The sequence below is a fragment of the Schistocerca serialis genome, chromosome 5 (assembly GCF_023864345.2).
Source record: "Schistocerca serialis cubense isolate TAMUIC-IGC-003099 chromosome 5, iqSchSeri2.2, whole genome shotgun sequence".
Taxonomy (NCBI): domain Eukaryota; kingdom Metazoa; phylum Arthropoda; class Insecta; order Orthoptera; family Acrididae; genus Schistocerca; species Schistocerca serialis.
In genome coordinates, this window is record NC_064642.1 from 415206150 (window position 1) to 415227507 (window position 21358).

Sequence of the window (21358 nt, forward strand, 5' to 3'; positions counted from 1 at the left end):
TAAGCCAGAGAAGCGTAAATTGTCTTCGGTTTCTCTAGCTAGGAGAGGGTCCCTTAGGTCACTCCCTTCCCAGGTTTCTTCTAGTGGGAAAGATGACACCCATCAGTGGCTGAAGAGCCCAAAAGCAGCTGATCGTAGGGCTTCATGCTCGTCCTCAGTCACGGAGACTGAGTCAGTGAAGTCTGCCCAGCCAGGGAAACCCAAGGAACAGCGACAGAAATCCAAAAAGAAATCCCGTAAGACCAAGGAAATTGTGGTGGCACCTACACCACCGCTACTTACAAACTCTTCGGCTGAGGATGGGGTGGAGATTTTGCCGTCCGCTGAGGACCTAGATCTCGCCAGACCCTCAGACACAATGTATATAGACTGCTCAGGCAATAAATCAGTGGTAGCAGGTGACTCTGAGGTGTAAACTGCCTCATTAAATATTGTATGCCTTCCCATTCTCACGATGTCATCCTCCAGTGGAATTGCGGCAGTTTTTCCTCTGGCTGAGCTACGGCAACTGTTAAGCTTTATATCTGCTTTCTGCATTGCCCTCCACAGCTATAAGGGATATTACAAGAACCATAGTGACTCTAATCGAGTGTCAGGTGGAGTTTGTGAACATGTGCCCCTTCAAACTCCTCTTGAAGCTGTGGCTGTTAGAATAAGGACAACACAGGAAATAACTGTCTGCAATGTATATCTTCCTCCAGAGGGTTCAGTACCCCTGAATTTATTAGCTGAACTGATTGCTCAGCTTCCTAAACCTTTTCTACTTCTGTGAGATTTTAATGCCCATAACCCCTTGTGGGGCAGAAATGTCAAAACTTTACTGTCACAACTCGACCTCTGCCTCTTAAATACTGGGGCTGCCACTCATTTCAGTGTGGCTCATGGTAGTTACTTGGCCATTAATTTATCAACTTGCAGCCGAGGACTTCTCCCATCTATCCACTGGAAAGCAGATGACAACCTGTGTGATAGTGGCCACTTCCCCATCTTCCTTTTGCTGCCCCAGCGTGTCAGACACACGGATGCCTGCTCAGATGGGCTTTGAACAAGGCGGGCTGGGGAACTTTCACCTCTGCTGTCACCACTAAAGCTCCTCCACGTGGGAACATCGATGTGATAGCTGAGCGGGATGACTAGCACAATTGTTTCAGCGGCAGAAAATGCGATCCCTCGCTCTTTAGTGTGCACGAGGGGTAAGGCTGTCCCTTGGTGGTTGCCGGAAGTCACTGAAGCAATTAAGGAGCATCAGCGTGCTCTACAGTGGCATAAGTGGCACACTTCCCTGGAGCACCTCATAGCCTTTAAACAGCTCTGTGCCCGTGTTCACTACCTTATCAATCAACTGAAGAAGGAGTGTTGGGAGAGATACGTCTCCACCATTGGGTGCCACACATAACCTTCCCAAGTCTGGGCAAAGATCAACATCTTTTCGGGTACCAGGCCCCAGTGTTACCATAAATGGCAAGTTATGTACCAACGCAAACGCGATTGCCAAGCACTTTGCTCGAGCCTCTGCATCAGAGAATTACCCCCCAGCCTTTCGCACACTCAAATGGCGGCTGAAAGGGAACGTCCTCTCATTCACTACACACTGCAGTGAATCCTGTAATGCCCCATGTACAGAGTGGGGGCTCCTCAGTGCCCTTGCACATTGCCATGACACAGCTCCTTGTCCTGATAACATCCACAGCCAGATGATAAACATCTCTCATCTGACTACAAGTGACATCTTCTTGTCATCTTCAACTGGATCTGGTGCGATGGCATCTTTCCATCGCAATGGCGGGAGAGCACCATCATTTCGGTGCTCAAACCCAGTAAAAACCTGCTTGATGTGGATAGCTATCGGCCCATCAGCCCCACCAACATTCTGTGTAAACTGCTCAAACGTATGGTATGTTGACGGTTGGGTTGGGTACTGGAGTCACGTGGCTTGCTGGCTTCATGTCAGGGTGGCTTCCACCTGGGTCGCTCTACCACTGATAATCTTGTGTCCATCAAGTCTGCCATTTGAACAGCCTTTTCCAGACAGCAACACCTGATTGCTGTCTTTTTTGACTTGCGCAAAGCATACGACACGACCTGGCGATATCATATCCTTGCCACATTGTATGAGTGGGGTCCCTGGGGACCACTCCTGATTTTTACCCAAAACTTCCTGTTGCCAATACTTTCCGTGTCCAAGTTGGTGACTCACATAGTTACATTCATATCCAGGAGAATGGAGTCCAGCAGGGCTCTGTATTGAGTGTGTCTCTGTTTTTAGTGGCCATTAACGGTCTAGCAGCAGCAGTCGGGCCCTCTGTGTCACCTTCTCTGTATGCAGATGACTTCTGCATTTCGTATTGCTGCTCCAGTACTATTGTTGCTGAGCGGAACCTCCAGGGAGCCATCCACAAGGCGCAGTCAAGGGCTGTAGCCCACGGCTTCCAGTTTTCAGCTGCAAAGTCATGTGTCATGCACTTCTGTCGGCGTTGTACTGTTCATCTGGAACCCACACTTTACCTTAATGACAATCCACTCACTGTAGTGGAGACATATCAATTCCTGGGACTGGTTTTCGACGCTTGATTTATTTGGCTCCCTCATCTTCGTCAGCTTAAGCGGAAGTGCTGGCAGCACCCCAATGCCCTCCATTGCATTAGCAACACAAATTGGGGTGCAGATCGCTGTACACTGCTGCAGCTCTACAGAGCCCTTGTCCAATCCCGAATTGACTATGGGAGTGTGGTTTATGGTTCGGCAGCACCTTCAGCATTGCATTTACTCGACAATGTGCACCATTGTGGGGTTCGATTAGTGACAGGAGCTTTTAGGACGAGTCCGGTGACCAGTGTACTGGTGGAGGCTGGTGTCCCTCCACTGCAGATCAGACATGTGCAACTGCTTGGCAGTTACGCAGCACATAGGCTTCGCATATGTTCATGGACGACATATTGAGCAGCATTCCTTGTCAGTTGGCTGCAGTGTTTTCACTGCAGAGCTGGCGGCCATATCTTGTGCTCTTGAGTACATCTGCTCATGCCCTGGTGAGTCATTTCTCCTTTGTACTGACTCACTGAGCAGCCTACAAGCTATTGACCAGTGCTACCCTCGCCACACTGTGGTAGCATCCTTTCAGGAGTCCATCTGTGCCCTGGAACAGTCCCGCCGTTCCGTGGTGTTTGTGTGGACCCCAGGACACATCAGAATCCCCCGCAACGAACTTGCCAACAGGCTGGTCAAACAGGCAACGCGGAAACCGCTTCTGGAGAGAGGCACCTCCGAAGCTGATCTGCGTTCTGTCTTACACCGCAGGGTTTTCTGGATTTGGGAGTCGGAATGGCATAACAGGACGCATGTCATTAAGGAGACTATGAATGTGTGGAAGTCTTCCATGCAGGCCTCTCGCAGGGAATCATTTGTCCTCTGCCGGCTCCGCATTGGCCTTACTTGGCTAATGCACGGTTACGTACCGTATTTACTCGAATTTTCCAGTTTTTGTAATTCAAAATACCACCTGCGGCTTAGAATCGAGTGCAAAGCAAGCAGAAGTTCTGAAAAATGTTGGTGGGTGGCGCCACAACTTACTTCTGCCGTCGAATATATGTAGCACTATACAGGCATGCTTTGTAGGCACAAACATAAATACTGGCCCCAGAACCTCTGCGTCAGTAAATAAATTCTATATATAAAAAAAGATGGAAGACGAGCTTTTTTCTCCGCCCCGAGTTTCGCCCACTGCATTTTCATACATTATCCAACGAAGTAAATACAAATTCCGTATTGTTCGTCTTCGAATGTAGCAGCATTTCAATGTGCTACGAAAACCTGACTGGCAAGACTGTTTGGGATGTTTGTCAATATGGCCAACTTTACGTTCTGGATTTTTTCCTACTTGTGAGAAGAGATGGTTGCTAACAGGAACTTTTATTAATTGTGAATCAGATGCAGTATTCTCGTCACCATAAGAATAATACGAATATAAACATTTTGCCATGTATTGTTTCGTGTTTGCTGCTATCTCATTTAAATCCTGTCTGCCTAATAAACCACAAAACTAGAGTGAGACAACAGCAAACGCGGAAGAATATACATATCATATCATGTCATGTTTATATTCGTATTATTCTTATGCTTAACAGTGATACAGTCAGAAATGAAGCACGGCAATTGACTAGATTTTTAAATCTGAGATGACTCTAATTTCTGTGCAGAACGTAATGTACTAAAGAGGCGCCTGCGAAGATTTTCAAACGGAGAAAAATTTTCGCAAAACTCTCGTTCAGAACATCTTCTATCATACGGTCTATTATTTGGTTCTTGTTGATCATTATCAAAGAAAGTAGCAGTGTAAGTAACAACGAATAGAAGTCTATTGCCCTTGTTTCGCTAATGAGACGACTCCTCTCTCTCTCTCTCTCTCTCTCTCTCTCTCTCTCTCTTTCTTTTAATTTTTAAAAGCGGCGGTCGCGCTCTCAAAAGCAAGCCATGCTGCGAGCGGCGACAGACCGTAAACACGCACTATCAGAATGCGACAAACAATGCATGACACAGTACAGTAATGCATTTTCAGCTTAAAGTGACGTAAACACCTATAACAAAGAAAACTGCACTTATCAGATCAAAGAAAAATAAGCAATCAATTCAAAGCAGACAAAGCACGTGAAAAAGGAGAGGTACCCGTATAAATACGGGCGGAGCGCCTGACGCATAGCAATGGCTACCTGGTAAAGCTTAACTGCTAAGCTTACGACTCGAACCAAACTACTGTAGCTGTATCGTCATTCATTCAACCTAAATTGTGTCTCGTATTACAATGGACCAACTTTGTTTCGATTTGGAGATGCGGCCTAAAACTTTTCTCTCCCCTTGAATTTCGAGTCTCAAATTTCAGGTGTGGCTTAGATTCGGGAAATTTTTTTTTCCTTGATTTCGAGTCTCATTTTTCAGGTGCGGCTTAGATTTGAGTGCGGCTTAGATTCTAGTAAATACAGTACTCTGTCGCCAGGACCCAACTCAGTGTTGCTGTGGCTCCCAAACGACAGTCGTCCACCTCTTGCTGGACTGCCCACTTTTAGCCACTCTGCAGCGGACTTTTAACTTTCTCAGTACACTGCCTTCGGTGTTGGGCGACAATGCCTCCACTGCAGCTTTAGTTTTACATTTTATCTGTGAGAGTGGGTTTTACACTTCTATGTAAGTTTTAGCACATGTCCTTTGTCCCTCTGTGTCCTCCACCCTAGTGATTTTAGGATGGTGGTTTTAATGTGTTGCAGAGTGCCTGGCTTTCCCTTTTTATTCTCATGGTTGGCCAGCCACTGTAATCTGCTTTCACATTTTACTTGCTTCTGTTTCTAGCGTCTCTCTGTTGTTTTCTTGTCCTCTTTTGTTCCTTTTAGTGTTCATTGCCTTCCCTTTGTTCTTGTGGCTTTTCCTTTCTTTCTGTTTTGTGTTATATGTTTCGTCCGTTTTATTCTCACACTTGTGGCATTGTTTTATTAGGAACAAGGGACCGATGACCCCGTAGTTTGGTCCCTCCTCCCACCTTTAAACCAACCAACCAACCAACAGTTTAATACCTGTAGTAATCCAAGGTTTCTTTGAAAAGTGTTTGGTGTTACATTTAGTAATTTTCTTTGGGAAACAATGTTGCATTTATTATTAGCATTTGGCTCATTATATACGTCTCCCAAATTAACATTTCTTAACTTTCTTTGAAGTACTCTACAGATTAAGGGTTGAGCAACCTCACACTTTTACTTGATGGTTTCTGAAGTGTACACCCTGTTAGGTTTTGTAAGTTAATCAGTTGTGCATCATGGTCTGACAATCCATTTACCACAGGGAAAGCACGTGTTTGTTTTATATCCTCTTTCTGTACAAATACATTATCTGTGAGAGTACTACTGTCTTGAGTTATATGTGTAAGGAAATTGACCACTGATTCTAAGTTATATGTTGTTAATAACACTTCTAGTTCACTTTTCCTATCAGAATTAGTTAGAAAGTTTACATTGAAATTACCACAGATTAATAATTACTTCTTTTTGTCTGACAGACAGCATAATAGGGAGTCAAACTTTTTTATGAATAGCTCCCAGTCCCCTAATGGAGACCTGTACACTCTCGCTAATATCAATACTACATAATCTAGCTGAAGTTCACATGCACCGACCTCAAAGTGCTGATCAACACAAAATTTACTTACTTCTACAGTTTTGTATTTATACCCCTGTTTTGTGAAAATGGCAACTCATCCTTTATCCATCCTGGATCTAAAAGTGTAAGATGCTAAATTATACCCATTTATACTGACACTATCCATCCCCACATTTACATGGTGTTCAGAAAGACACAGTATATAAATCTCATTCTTATTTTTGAGATCATCTAAACACACTAATACCTCATGTACTCTATCTTTTATTCCACTGCTATTTTGATGAAGTAAGTTAATACTGCACTTAGCTTTGCCCCTATTTACTGTACATGAAGTTTCTTTTATTCTATTTATCTTGATTGTTGTGTGTCTGGACTTTGGCTTTAACCAAAAAAACCAGTAGATGAATCATGATTCATTTAGTGCCAATAACAGCTGGAGGGGTTGGCGACACATCAATCACATGTCCCGCAATCATAGATCACTTGTACTGCTTTGTAGGCAGCAGTCACCAGTCTATGAGTGGTGTTTGCTTTACAGTTTGAGAAACAACAGTTTATTCAAAGTAGCTGTCTCTGTACCTCTTCATGGGTAAATGTAGAATATTTGTGTGAAAGGTATTCATTTATTTATTTGTTGTTGACACATCAGAATTTTTGATTACATCACAGATTGTTTCTTCCAGGCATCACCTGCTGGAAAACCAGTTTCTGGTAGTGGAGACAAAGAGGATGAGGATGATGAATATGCAGGTGGTCTTTGCTGAATTAGGCAAAAGAAAATAATTCACCTTGCACTGCAGAAGATATTGTAAGTTATGCAGAGTTTGATAAGCAAATAACAAATTATCATCAGTTTTGTGTTACTGCAATCAAAACAGAGAATTTAAGAATTTGCATTAGCTTCAAGAACAAAGACTTTCCTTAACTGAACATGCCATTAAGAACAAAAAAGAGAAACATTTTTTTAATTGTGAAAAAAAATTAGTTTACTTACAAATGCGTTTTTTGCTTCTTAGGCCATTATCAGATGATTATGATTGTGAATTTGAAGTGGCACAGGTGTTGTTTTAGTATTATATGTTCCGCTCCGTGAACGATCTGTTACCAATTTGATGTGTATACCAACTTTTGCATTACAAGTGCTGTGTAGTCGTCATTCTTGGAGTTATTCACTCTAGTGGACCTGCTGTGCAGTCACCAGAATTATTCACTCTTTGCAGTGGGCAGATGCTGAAAGAGAGCTCCCATCTATTGAAGCTACTACAATGATGTAGTCACTTTTGCAGTAACTCATCTGTGTTATATGCATAATTTTTCCAATGTAAAACTTCATTTACAGGTGAGTGTTAAACAGATCTCTAAACTGGCAGGTCAACATAGATCACAACGTGTGTTCATGTACTGATTTGACATTAGAGAAGGACAGCTTTTATATCTTCAAAATTCTGGTGTTGACATGGTAGCCCACACCCTTTGCTCTGTGTCTTCCAAGGTACTGCCAAGCTGCGATGCCAAACCATAAGTGCAGGCATTCAGAGCAGGGCGAGAGGTGCACTCGCATTCCTGTTGTACCTTGTCAGTGTTTCGAGCTGACATCTTTTGCACCCAGTCTGCACATATGGCAACCAGAGTGCACACAGTGGAGTGTTCCACACTTAACAATACCTAAACAATGTTTAAGGTTTCCATGAACATCTTTTTTCATTTCAAACTAAGTTAGCATTCTGTATCTTACAACACATAAATTTTGTTTTGGAATTACATTATTACCTGTATATGCTCCAAGTTACTTTAGATAAAGTTACCACATTAGGCCCTTACTTGATGAGGGCATGAGAAACAAAACAGTTTGGGTAGTAAGTTAATAAAAATTGTTTTCACAATATTGGAAAAGTGTTTCTTTTCTGTTTGATATTGCCCCACTGTCATATCTCCCCATTCTTTATGTTCCCACAGTAGTTGTTTTTCCAGTCTTCTCATCTGGAAGAAAAATTCCCAAGCATTTATTGAGACATTAGTGACAAATCCAATGTTTACATGTTGTACTAATCTTTGTTATATTGTGTGTCATACATGCATCTGGAATCATTATATGGAACAATATATTTGGTATTTCACAGTATACATCTTTTTACAGTGCTTTCCCCCTTCAGATTAATTTTCCAACCCTGACAATAACAATTCTTAACCCACCCCTTGCAATGGCTACCTTCTTAATTATTGAACACTTTAAACAGTTTGTTTCCTTATACATTAATCTGTTCTTAATTATCGAACATTTTAAACAGTTGATTCCCATATACATTCATCAGTTCATTGCCTGGCATTGGGATGCAATGAAAAAAAAACATATTTCACGAATGAAATAAAATGTGGTGCATGAACCATAAAATGTTTTTGTAATAGTTTGAATTTACTTATGGAAAATACCCCAAGAAGTGAATGTTTTCAATTGCTAAATTCTTGTTGCAGTTTCTAAATTCCTCCTGTAGTGTGGGAAGACAAGTGTGAGTTTGTTTTGATAAGACTGTCATTGTGTTCGAACAGCCTTATTGTCATTTTTAAATGCAGTCATTTTAGAGTTGATATGCATTGTGCAGTGTGTCATGTTCCTTATTGTTGGGGGTTCTGGATTCCGATTCTGCACCGAGCGAGGTGGCGCAGTGGTTAGCACACTGGACTCGCATTCGGGAGGACGACGGTTCAATCCCGTCTCCGGTCATCCTGATTTAGGTTTTCCGTGATTTCCCTAAATTGTTTTAGGCAAATGCTGGGATGGTTCCTTTGAAAGGGCACGGCCGATTTCCTTCCCTAACCCGAGCTTGCGCTCCGTCTCTAATGACCTCATTGTCGACGGGACGTTAAACACTAACCACCACCACCACCATCCTATTCTGCCTGAAGACAATCAGACTTTGATGGAAATTAGATTAAAGTTTCACTGCTTGTCTCATTCCCATCACTTTCTTCGTGACAGAAAACGTCTAGTCAAAATGTCTGGTCAGGCTCTGCTATTTGGTGGTGCTAAATCTTTAGAACTACAGAATTCCAATGAGGTGATGGTGTGTATTTGTAATTAATAAATAAAACTTTTATACAGTCGCCTCCTATGAAGCACAGGAAGTGCTTCTTAATAATAATAATAATTATTATTATTATTATTATAATACAATAATAATAGTCATCTAGCACTAGTATGTCCACCAGAATGCCAGAGGAGTGATATTAGTCTGTAAAAATCTTCATTTGTTGAAAATAATAAAAAATGTGAGAAATTTACACACAGTGTTGAAAATTATTAATAGAATATTAATAAATATAACAAATTATTAATTATATAGGACTGCTTCACTCATGTATTTGCTTAAGATCACTGTTTGCCACATGGGGATGTTACACTGACCCCAGCAGCGGTGGGACAAAATTTTCTTTTGTCAGCCAGCACTTCTGTGTTACTGCTTATAAGTGTTTAAGCTGGTGATAGTTGTTATGGTAGGTGACTGGTTATCCAATCCCAAAATTCTTCCTTCTCGATTGTGCTGCTAAGTGCTGGAAAAGGACCGGATGGGAAAACTAGCACCAGTAAGATATAAACCCCATAGTTCACAGCACTTTATCACAGGACAGAGTCAGCCGATGGTAGTGTATTGGTAGAGCTCATGGTGTTGGTAGTGATTGTGATGTTAAGTTGTGGAGATGGCAACACACGCTCTTTCACCATATAGTCATCAGCAGCAACTGCTCAATTAAATCATCAAACATAATCCACAAGTGTATGAATATTCTACTAATACACTTAATGTAGTTTCCTGTGATGAAAATGATTAGTGATTCACATGGTAAAGCAAAAATTATTTTTAAATCCTCTGTGTTACATCACACATCTTACAGCTGCCTAATAAGTATGTAAATAAATAACTTTACAATAGAGGGAAACATTCCACGCGGGAAAAATATATTTAAAAACAAAGATGATGCGACCCACCACACGAAAGTGCCGGCAGGTCGACAGAAACACAGACAGACACATACACACACACAAAACTCAAGCTTACGCAACAAACTGTTGCCTCATCAGGAAAGAGGGAAGGAGAGGGAAAGACGAAAGGATGTGGGTTTTAAGGGAGAGGGTAAGGAGTCATTCCAATCCCGGGAGCGGAAAGACTTACCTTAGGGGGAAAAAAGGACGGGTATACACTCGCACGCACACACACACACATATCCATCCACACATATACAGACACGCCTCCCCTCCCCTCCCCTCGCCTCCCCACCCCTCGCCTCCCCTCCCCTCCCCTCCCCTCCCCTTCACTCGCCACCCCTCCCCTTCACTCGCCTCCCCTCCCCTTCACTCGCCTCCCCTCCCCTTCTCTCGCCTCCCCTCGCCTCCCCGCCCCTCCCCTTTTGTGGGTATGTGTGTGGCGCGCACAGATCCCTGAGCTATTGCAACCTTTATTCTTTTCCTGGATGCTTACCCTTCCCTTCCTTCTCCATCCCTGTCCTTCGTTTCCCTGTGCTCCTTCCTATCCTTTTCATGGGCTTCTTTGTTATGTTAGTCTGGCTATCCTCATGACTTTGTTTCATCTTGTGGTTTTGGTTGGTTACCTTTCAACCTCCTTTTTGCCTTTCTCTTTTTCAGTCCCCGTCACAGGTTTGACCTCTACCGCAAAATTTGAAATCTGTAACATAAGGCAGATGGGGAAGAACTCCCTCCGTAGCATCTTTGGTGTGGATTCCCCCTCCTCCCTTTCCTCCTCCTCTTCGTCCTCCCTTCCTTTACCCCCCCTCCTCCCTCTCGTCCTCCTCTTCATCCCCCCTCCTCCCTCTCGTCCTCCTCTTCATCCCCCCTCCTCCCTCTCGTCCTCCTCTTCATCCCCCCTCCTCCCTCTCGTCCTCCACTTCATCCCCCCTCCTCCCTCTCGTCCTCCACTTCATCCCCCCTCCTCCCTCTCGTCCTCCACTTCATCCCCCCTCCTCCCTCTCGTCCTCCACTTCATCCCCCCTCCTCCCTCTTGTCCTCCACTTCATCCCCCCTCCTCCCTCTTGTCCTCCACTTCATCCCCCCTCCTTTACCACCTCCACCACACCCTCCTCCCTCTCCCACTACCTTCGCCAACTTCCCTTCCCTTCCCTACCCTCCCCTCGACTCCCCTCCCCTCGACTCCCCTCCCCTCGACTCCCCTCCCCTCGACTCCCCTCCCCTCGACTCCCCTCCCCTCGACTCCCCTCCCCTCGACTCCCCTCCCCTCGACTCCCCTCCCCTCGACTCCCCTCCCCTCGACTCCCCTCCCCTCGACTCCCCTCCCCTCGACTCCCCTCCCCTCGACTCCCCTCCCCTCGACTCCCCTCCCCTCGACTCCCCTCCCCTCGACTCCCCTCCCCTCGACTCGACTCCCCTCCCCTCGACTCGACTCCCCTCCCCTCGACTCGACTCCCCTCCCCTCGACTCGACTCCCCTCCCCTCGACTCGACTCCCCTCCCCTCGACTCGACTCCCCTCCCCTCGACTCGACTCCCCTCCCCTCGACTCGACTCCCCTCCCCTCGACTCGACTCCCCTCCCCTCGACTCGACTCCCCTCCCCTCGACTCGACTCCCCTCCCCTCGACTCGACTCGACTCCCCTCCCCTCGACTCGACTCGACTCCCCTCCCCTCGACTCGACTCGACTCCCCTCCCCTCGACTCGACTCGACTCCCCTCCCCTCGACTCGACTCGACTCCCCTCCCCTCGACTCGACTCCCCTCCCCTCGACTCGACTCCCCTCCCCTCCCCTTGACTCGACTCCCCTCCCCTCGACTCGACTCCCCTCCCCTCGACTCGACTCCCCTCCCCTCAACTCGACTCCCCTCCCCTCGACTCGACTCGACTCCCCTCCCCTCGACTCGACTCCCCTCCCCTCGACTCGACTCCCCTCCCCTCGACTCGACTCCCCTCCCCTCGACTCGACTCGACTCCCCTCCCCTCGACTCGACTCCCCTCCCCTCGACTCGACTCCCCTCCCCTCGACTCGACTCCCCTCCCCTCGACTCGACTCCCCTCCCCTCGACTCGACTCCCCTCCCCTCGACTCGACTCCCCTCCCCTCGACTCGACTCCCCTCCCCTCGACTCGACTCCCCTCCCCTCGACTCGACTCCCCTCCCCTCGACTCGACTCCCCTCCCCTCGACTCGACTCCCCTCCCCTCGACTCGACTCCCCTCCCCTCGACTCCACTCCACTCGAATCCACTCCACTCGAATCCACACTCCACACTCCAGACCCGGCAGATCTGGGAAAAACCCCTGGATTTTTTTTAGAAAACCGGGAATTTTTCATTGTTTTTGTTTTCAGTTAAAAAGGATATTACTGTATCCCCCTACTGCTGAATAATACTTCAAAAATAAAACATAAGCAAGAGAAAATACGAAAATAACTTAAATTGCAAAGGAAATGTGCCATATACAACGTAGACACACAGTGCTCTTACAAGTGTCTGCCAACTGGAAAATGTGCCAAAGGCTTTAGGAAGACCAAGCAATGCTTCATAACAACAAATTGCCTCCGATGAGCATGAAGTCACAACTGTTTACATTAGATTAGTTTCAGCCGTTACGATCGGGCTTATGCGCATGCGCAGTTGAGTCGTGTTTGAGCAGTAGATTCTCCCGCTTCTGGCTACAGGAATGTGGCTGTTAGCTGTGCAAGCAGTCGCAGCAAGCAGCTAGATGCTACTGAGAAAAGGGGGCACCAAATTCATATTCTGGAGGAAAAAAAACTTGTTTCACAAAGCTCCTACCATCCAGCGCATGTTTGTCTATTGATTATTCATATGATTTTGAAACTCATCCCTGTTGGTTTTTGAACATTTTAAGTTGATTTCTGAACGAATCAGAAGTTTATTTTGAATGCATGCGTAGTGTACGTGATGTCTCTGTCAGGAGAATTTTCCGCAAACAAAAGGGGACAGGGCTATACGAGCTGAGCAGAGTAAAACCGAATGGATGAATGCCAATTGCTGTCTGATTGTCGTTGATTGGGTTTGCGAATGATCAGCAAAATCGATAGATTCAGACTACCAAATAAATTACTGACAGGAATAACAGGTGAGAAAGATTATGTATTACCTTCTCGGTGTATCCAAGAAAATGAAATTTTGACAGAACATATTTTGGCCAGATCACTACACTGTTAAGAACCAGTAGTACAGTCTCCAGCTAGCCGCCACTTAAGTTCTATTCTGGAAGGAACGCGGAAAACGTGTTGTATGAATACGTAATAATGCGTAACTGGAAAATAATGGTGGGATAACTAAACTTGTGATACTGGCAGGGTTAGTGAAGTTAATCGACAAATAAATTTTGACAATGGCAGGAATAGCTATAGAATTGGTGATGACAAGATTGTTTGTTAGAACGAGGAAGGAGAAGAAATGGGGACATCACACAAATTATGGAAGTATAAGAAAATACCGAATTTATATAAAAGTTTCATAATGCTACTTTTCGATCTCATGCTTGAGAAACTGGTGCGTATGAATGAAATGTGAACCTATTTCCTAACACAAAGCTTTTGTTGTTAGTAGGCCTAATAGACATTTGATATTGGTATGAGGGTCACTCCAAAAGAAATGCACACTATTTTTGTAAAAATTCAGTTTTCATTCTGCATGTGTGAAAGTTTTACAGTGTGTAAATACATCCTTCCTGATTGTTTTCAAACTTAGTTCAACCTGTTCCCATGAGTGGCACTGTCACAGCATGTCTTCAAGATTGCTGCTACACTTTACGTTCATCAGAAGCAACATGCTGTCATAGAATTCCTGCTCTGTGAAAACGAGACAGTGGGAAACATCCACAAGAGGTTTAAAAAGGTGTATGGAGATGTCGGTGGGCAAGCAGGTTATGTGATGAAAGCGGTCACGGCAATATTGAGGATTGTCCTCGCAGCGGCAGGCCTCGTACTGCACACTCTCCAGACAATGTGCAGAGAGTTAATGAATTGGTGACTGCTGACAGACACATCACAGTGAACGAATTGTCATGCTACGTTGGCATAGGGGAAGGAAGTGTTTGCAGAATACTGAAAGTGTTGGCGTTAAAAAAGGTTTTTGCCGATTGGGTTACCAGGATGTTGACAGTGGCTCACAAAAAAACAAGAAAAACGGGATGCAGCGAACTTTTGGAGCAGTACGAGAATGTTCTTGGAAGAATTGTGACAGGTGATGAAACATGGCTCCATCATTTTTCACCAAAGATGAAAAGGCAATCAATGGAGTGGCATCATGCAAATTCACTCAATAAAAAAAATTCAAAACCACACCTTCTGCTGGAAAAGTTGTGGCTACGGTATTTTTCGATTCCGAAGGACTCTTGCTTGTGGACATGATGCCAAGTGGAACCACCATAAATTCTGACGCATATGTGATGACACTGAAGAAACTTCAAGCTCGACTGAGTCATGTTTGACCACATTGGCAAAAGCAGGATGTTTTGCTGTTTCACGACAATGCACGGCCACATGTCAGTCAAAAAACCATGGAAGCGATCACAAAACTCGGATGTACAACGCTGAAACACCCACCTTACATTCCTGACCTAGCTCCATGTAACTATCATCTCTTTGTGAAACTGAAAGACTCTCTTCATGGAACAAGGTTTGTAGATGATGACTCCCTTGCGCACGCTGCCAAACAGTGGCTCCAACAGATTGGTCCAGAATTTTACCGTGCGAGTATACAGGCGCTGGTTCCAAGATGGCGTAAGGCAGTTGAAAGGGATGGAAATTATGTGGAGAAATGAAAATATTGTTCCTAAAGTATGTATCTACACACTGTAAAACTTTCAAACATGTAGAATAAAAAAAGGGTTTTTTAAAAAAATAGTGTGCATTTCTTCTGGAATGACCCTCGTACTTCGTGAGTTATATGCTTCGTGTTATGAAAATGGGCATTTGTGCCAAAACAGTCTCGTTTATTTGGTGTGTGTTACAAAATTGCTGCCATATTAAAAAGGCCTATTTTGGTTTATCTAGCAGACAGTGACAAAATAGGAGGAATCAGATCGAGAAACCACACCAGTCTTGGGTATTGGTTGCGTTAACAGCTTTTTCAGTATTAGATAAGGACGTTCAGATTTTTTGCATAGCAAAACGTTTGGAGAACTTTGATGACGTAATAGATGCTTTCGCAGAAAGGACAGCATGCCATGTGAAGCTGTAGCAAGATTAGAGAGAAAAAAAATGCTAGGAGCTAAGGATCAAAGAAATGTGTAATTTCTTGCTTATCTCTTGTCTTTATGGGTTTTATGTAACTTATATATGATTTTATGTCACACAAAATAGCAAGTTATTATCTAATAGGCAATAAAGAGTTCAAAGGTTTCAATTCCACAGAGCGAAATACAGTGACGTGCGGTAGAAGAATGCTTTATGAATAGGCGTGTCCCTGCGCTTTGGCATACTTAAGACCAAATGGTATGTCTTACGTTTCCTCAAACACACGTTTTATGTTTCAGACTTTTCAGAAAGATGTGCGCTACAAGATGAACATGTTTTTGAAAATTCGATGTTTTTTAGTATTGACCTGGTTCACAAATATCGTAGATCAGGGGCTGACGAGCAGAGCAGTCGGAGTTATAGTGGATAGTCTCCACATGATCTCTGTTTACGTTTAGTGATTTTGCTGTTTGCCCTTCGTTTACTCTCACATCAATTGAAAACAAAATGGATATCTGTGGCCGGGAGCTATCAAGTGAATTAAAATACATTCACATAATTATGGAAGGCTAAAATATTCATTAGTTTCAGATTTTATTTTATTTCCACCTTTCTGACAGTCAAGCATTAATCGCCTTGCGGAACAATGAACTTATTTTTGTGTGTTTTCGAAAGAAATTTGACTTTCATTAACCTTTTCCGCAGAGGCAGTCAATGTATTTGAAACGAAATGTTTAATTCCACAATACTGGCTAGTTTCAACTGTTCTCTGCATTTCAAGTGCATGTTTTCATTTTTTAACACGTATGGCATTATGCCATAATAAAGAACCAAACATGATATAATACAATACTGGTGCTCCAAGAAAATTTTCATCCCTAAACCACACTGAAGCTTAATATCAGGTCGAGGTCTACTTCATTGGGAATCTTTACATACAAATGTGCACTTTCAATGTGCACATTTTAATATGGTTCACGAAATACTGATGCCCTTGGAGTATCCTTTGATGTCTTGTTTCTTTTATGACATAATGTATCATCTTTAAATGTTTTACACATACTTATATAAGGCCTTCCTACATCGAGATAGCTCGAGAGCACGGTGTCGCCTGATATCTGCGCTCTCTGGCAACTGCTGAAAACGAACTTATTTCTAACAGGTTGCAGGAAAAATTGCGAGTATTGGTTTGAAAAGCGTTACCTACAAAGTAAATATCCTTTTATATAAGTTGAACTATGTGCAAGAATGTACCATGAATTTATTAAATCACAGAGTGTTTGACTCTCGTTTAAAAATCAACTCTTTGATGACGAGCCATTTCCCCTCCTCCTTCTCTTCCTCCCCATCATCCTCTTCCTCCCCATCACCCTCCCCTTCTTTCTTACCCTCTTTCCCCCCCTTCCCCACTTGCAACTTCCCCTTCCCCCTTCCCTTTTTCCTCGTCCCTCTCCCTCTTTCTCCCATTGTCCTCCCCATCAAGGCCTCCTCCTCCTCCTCCTCTTCCCTCTTCTCCTCTTCACCATCGTCCTCCCCTCCTGTCACCCCTCCTCCCTCCTCTTCCCACTCCTCTCACCCCCCTCCCTCCTCTTCCCACTCCTCTTACCCCTCCCTCCTCTTCCCACTCCTCTCACCCCCCTCCCTCCTCTTCCCACTCCTCTCACCCCCCCACCCTCCTCTTCCCACTCCTCTCTCTTCCATCCTCCTCCCCCCCTCCCTCCTCCATCCTCTTCCCACCTCCCTCCTGTTCCCCCTCCTCCCTCGTCTTCCCCCCCCTCCCTCGTCTTCCCCCCCTCCCTCGTCTTCCCCCCTCCCTCGTCTTCCCCCCCCCTCCCTCGTCTTCCCCCCCTCCCTCGTCTTCCCCCCCTCCCTCGTCTTCCCCCCCCTCCCTCGTCTTCCCCCCCTCCCTCGTCTTCCCCCCCCTCCCTCGTCTTCCCCCCCTCCCTCGTCTTCCCCCCCCTCCCTCGTCTTCCCCCCCTCCCTCGTCTTCCCCCCCTCCCTCGTCTTCCCCCCCCTCCCTCGTCTTCCCCCCCCTCCCTCGTCTTCCCCCCCCTCCCTCGTCTTCCCCCCCCTCCCTCGTCTTCCCCCTCCTCCCTCGTCTTCCCCCTCCTCCCTCGTCTTCCCCCTCCTCCCTCGTCTGCCCCCTCCTCCCTCGTCTTCCCCCTCCTCCCTCGTCTTCCCCCTCCTCCCTCGTCTTCCCCCTCCTCCCTCGTCTTCCCCCTCCTCCCTCGTCTTCCCCCTCCTCCCTCGTCTTACCCCTCCTCCCTCGTCTTACCCCTCCTCCCTCGTCTTACCCCTCCTCCCTCGTCTTACCCCTCCTCCCTCGTCTTACCCCTCCTCCCTCGTCTTACCCCTCCTCCCTCGTCTTACCCCTCCTCCCTCGTCTTACCCCTCCTCCCTCGTCTTACCCCTCCTCCCTCGTCTTACCCCTCCTCCCTCGTCTTACCCCTCCTCCCTCGTCTTACCCCTCCTCCCTCGTCTTACCCCTCCACCCTCGTCTTACCCCTCCACCCTCGTCTTACCCCTCCACCCTCGTCTTACCCCTCCACCCTTCTCCTCCCTTCTCTTCCCCCTCCACCCCCTCCACCCCTCCTCTTCTCCCTCTTCCCCCCTCCCTTCTCTTCACCCTCCAACCTCCTCTTTCCCCTCCTTCCCTTCCCCCCTCCTCCCTCCTCTTTCTCTTTCCCCTCCTTCCCTTCCCCCCTCCTCCCTCCTCTTACTCTTTCCCCTCCTTCCCTTCCCGCTCCTCTTTCCCTCTCCCTCTCCTTCCCTTCCCGCTCCTCCCTCCTCTTCCCTTCCCCCTCTTCCCTCCCCCCTCTTCCCTCCCCCCTCTTCCCTCCCCCCTCTTCCCTCCCCCCTCTTCCCTCCCCCCTCTTCCCTCCCCCCTCTTCCCTCCACCCTCCTTCCCTCCACCCTCCTTCCCTCCACCCTCCTTCCCTCCACCCTCCTTCCCTCCACCCTCCTTCCCGTCCCCCTCTTCACCGACTCCCGCCACCCTCTCCTGCCCCCATGTTTCTTTCTCTGCCCCCCCCCTCTTTCCCTCTCCCACCCCCCTCTTTCCCTCTCCCACCCCCCTCTTTCCCTCTCCCACCCCCCTCTTTCCCTCTCCCACCCCCCTCTTTCCCTCTCCCACCCCCCTCTTTCCCTCTCCCACCCCCCTCTTTCCCTCCTCTATCCACCAAAGCCCTTTCACTTTCTTGATAGTCACCAACTCTGTAGCCAGCCAGTGTGATGGGGCTGTTATGTGCTCATCTGGCTTAGCCCCCTGATACCAGAGGGATGACTCTGGTGTGAATGCTGTGTGCAAGCCTAGAAGTGGTCAGCCATCTTTTTGGGCCATTGGTACTCCCGGCAACAACCGTCCTGCCAGGCGGACATTGCTGTGGCTGGGTGGTGCCCACGAGGTGAGCCCCTGTTCGGAGTGGGTTGTACCAGGGTGGATGTTTGGCGCGTGGAATGTGTTAAACACTCTGGCCGCTCTACTATGGCCGCGTCTCTTCCTTGACATAGTTCTGTCTCAGTTCCTGTTTCTGGCTTTCCAGCCTTACTCTCCTTGGATATACTCTGGGAGGAGGGCCAGACATGCCGCCTTGGGCAAAACCCTTTACACGGTTCTTGGTCTGTAACAGGACCGACAGGATGACTTTTACTGCCATCAAAACTGTTTTCTTTGTGTAACATACCGAGGACAATTTCAGTGAAGTTGAACTATTAAGCACGATGAGATCTGGCTCTCTCCTTCTAAAGACAACTTCTGCCAGTCAGCCAGCTTCCATCTGTGCATGCAACCACTTAGGAGACAACCCCTTGGCTATCGCTCCTCACAAGTCACTCTGTATGGCACAGGAGGTAATTTTCCATAGGGATCTTCTCCTCGAGTTCGATGATGAACTTAATGCTAATCTGGAATGACATGGCGTTCATTTCATCCAGCGCATCTAGAAAGGCCCTAACAGCCATCATGTAGACACAGGCACTTTCACCGTGGTGTTTGAGGGGGATACCCTGCCAGAGAAGGTCAAGGTAATGCTTCCATTGCCTCAAGTTCGGGCACATATCCTTGCAATGCGATGCCAATCCCATCTGTTGTGACTGGTGGCCACCCTCTTCATGTGGGGAACCCTTGCACCCCACTGCCTAACTGTGTTAACTGCTCTGGTTGCCATTCTCCCCACTAACTGGAAGTCCAGTGTACGTGAAGGAAAAATGTATTCAGGAAATAAAGACTCTTGACCGTCTCAGCTACTTTGAGGCCCAGAAGAAATGTGACAGACTTCACACTGTAAATCTCTCCCCCTACCTATGCCTCAGTTATGCCTTCCCGTCCTCATCCATCCCCCTTATCCCCGTCCTGCTGTCCTTCTCTTTCCTCAGTCTCAGTGGCTCCCATCCCTTCCCATTCAGGAACTCCTCCTCCTCCTCCTCCTCACCACCAGGGAAAACGTTCTCTTCTCTGGTTCCTGTTGGGGTGGGGGGTCTGTCTTGGAACATCCCTCCCTGGTGTTCTCAGGACAGGAAGCTTGCATCCTTGGGTTGGAGGAGGGACACACACTCTGAGGGCCCCAAATCCACTTGCTTTCTGTCTGATCCTGACATCACTGCCACCTATTCCCTTACTGATAACACCTCTTCCTTCCTCTGAGGTAGAAGGAGAAGCAGTGCAAGTCAAAGGACGAGGCTTCCCCATCTTCCCAGAGGCCTTCGCCCTCCATGTCCCCCTGAATTGGACCCAATTTTTATGGATGTCACCACTTCCTCATTGGTGACGACCACCGACCAAGTGACGTGATCTCCCCTCAGCTTCTTTGTCTCACCTGGACCCTCACCACATGATAATCCAGTGGAACTGCAGTGGATATTGCTCCACCTCCTAGAAATACAAAATGTTGTTTCCTCTTATTCTTCAGTCTGTCTTGCTCTTCAAGAAACTTACTTTCGTGATGACCACTCTCTAACGTTTCATGTTATTGGGCATTCAGTTGGAACCATGCAGGCTCTGGGATAGCACCTGTAGGGGTATGCACTTTAGTTTGCTCCAATTTCATTAGTGACTGGATCCCCCTTCATAGCAATGTGGAAGCGATGGTGGCTAGAGTGCAGATGGCTCTGGAAATCACCATTTGCAATGTTTATCTCCCTCCAGGTAGGCCACTTCCTAATGTTGAACTGTCTACCTTAACACAGCATCTCCTGCTCCTGTATTTCGTCCAGGGACTTCAGTGCACACCACCCCATGTGGGGGAGTGCCACTTCATTGGGTAGGGGTCCCCTACTTGACCAACTTACTGCAGACATTGATTTGTCTCCTCAATGACGGTCCTGCTACCCATTTCAGTGCCACTCATAGTACCTTTACTGCTATCGATCTCACAGTCTCCTCTCCTGCTCTCATGGCTTGCCTACATTGGTCACCTTGTAATGATAATTAATTGATGGTCTCGTGCAGTACATTTCTGCCACTATTCTTCATGCTGCTGGCACTGCTGTCACTCTATCCACAGGTCTCCCCCATCATCAACCAGTACCGTGGTGGACGAAGGATGTAGCAGTTGCTTTCCAGGACTGCCGACAGACGCTGCAGTCATTTGAACACCACCCTTCACAGACCAACTTTCTCACTTTTAAGCATCTTCTTGCTAAGGCTCGTTACCTTATTAAGAGGTGTAAAAAGGGATGCTGGGAGTGCTATGTTCCCTCCCTGGGGATGTATAGTTCTTCATCGCAGGTTTGGTCCAAGCTCTGTAGCCATCTGGGCTGCCAGCGACAGTCAACCGCCCTGTCACTTATTCTCCAAAGTGCTCTGTCTGCTGATGATCCATTGGCCCTTGCAGAACACCTTGTGTCATGCTTTGCGACAGCATCAATGTCCTATTCCTATTCTGCAATCTTTCTCCAGCAGAAACACAACCATAACCAAGCTGAAAACTTCACTGAATAGGAATCCTTGCAGGCTCTTACCTCTTCACATGACACGGTCCCAGGCCCAGATTCCATCCACAACCAGATGATCAAACACTTGGACG

The 21358-nt window shown here is 46.6% G+C and overlaps 1 protein-coding gene across 1 annotated transcript in view; it reads left to right on the top strand.

Moving 5' to 3' along the window:
• The window catches only part of LOC126481212 (gamma-soluble NSF attachment protein-like), a 132669-nt gene that overhangs the window by 86824 nt on the left and 24487 nt on the right, over window positions 1-21358 (top strand). Inside the window, exon 9 of the mRNA XM_050104813.1 lies at window positions 6828-6952. Coding sequence (XP_049960770.1) covers window positions 6828-6908 — 81 coding nt within the window. The 3' untranslated portion in view covers window positions 6909-6952. The remainder of the gene's footprint in view (window positions 1-6827; window positions 6953-21358) is intronic.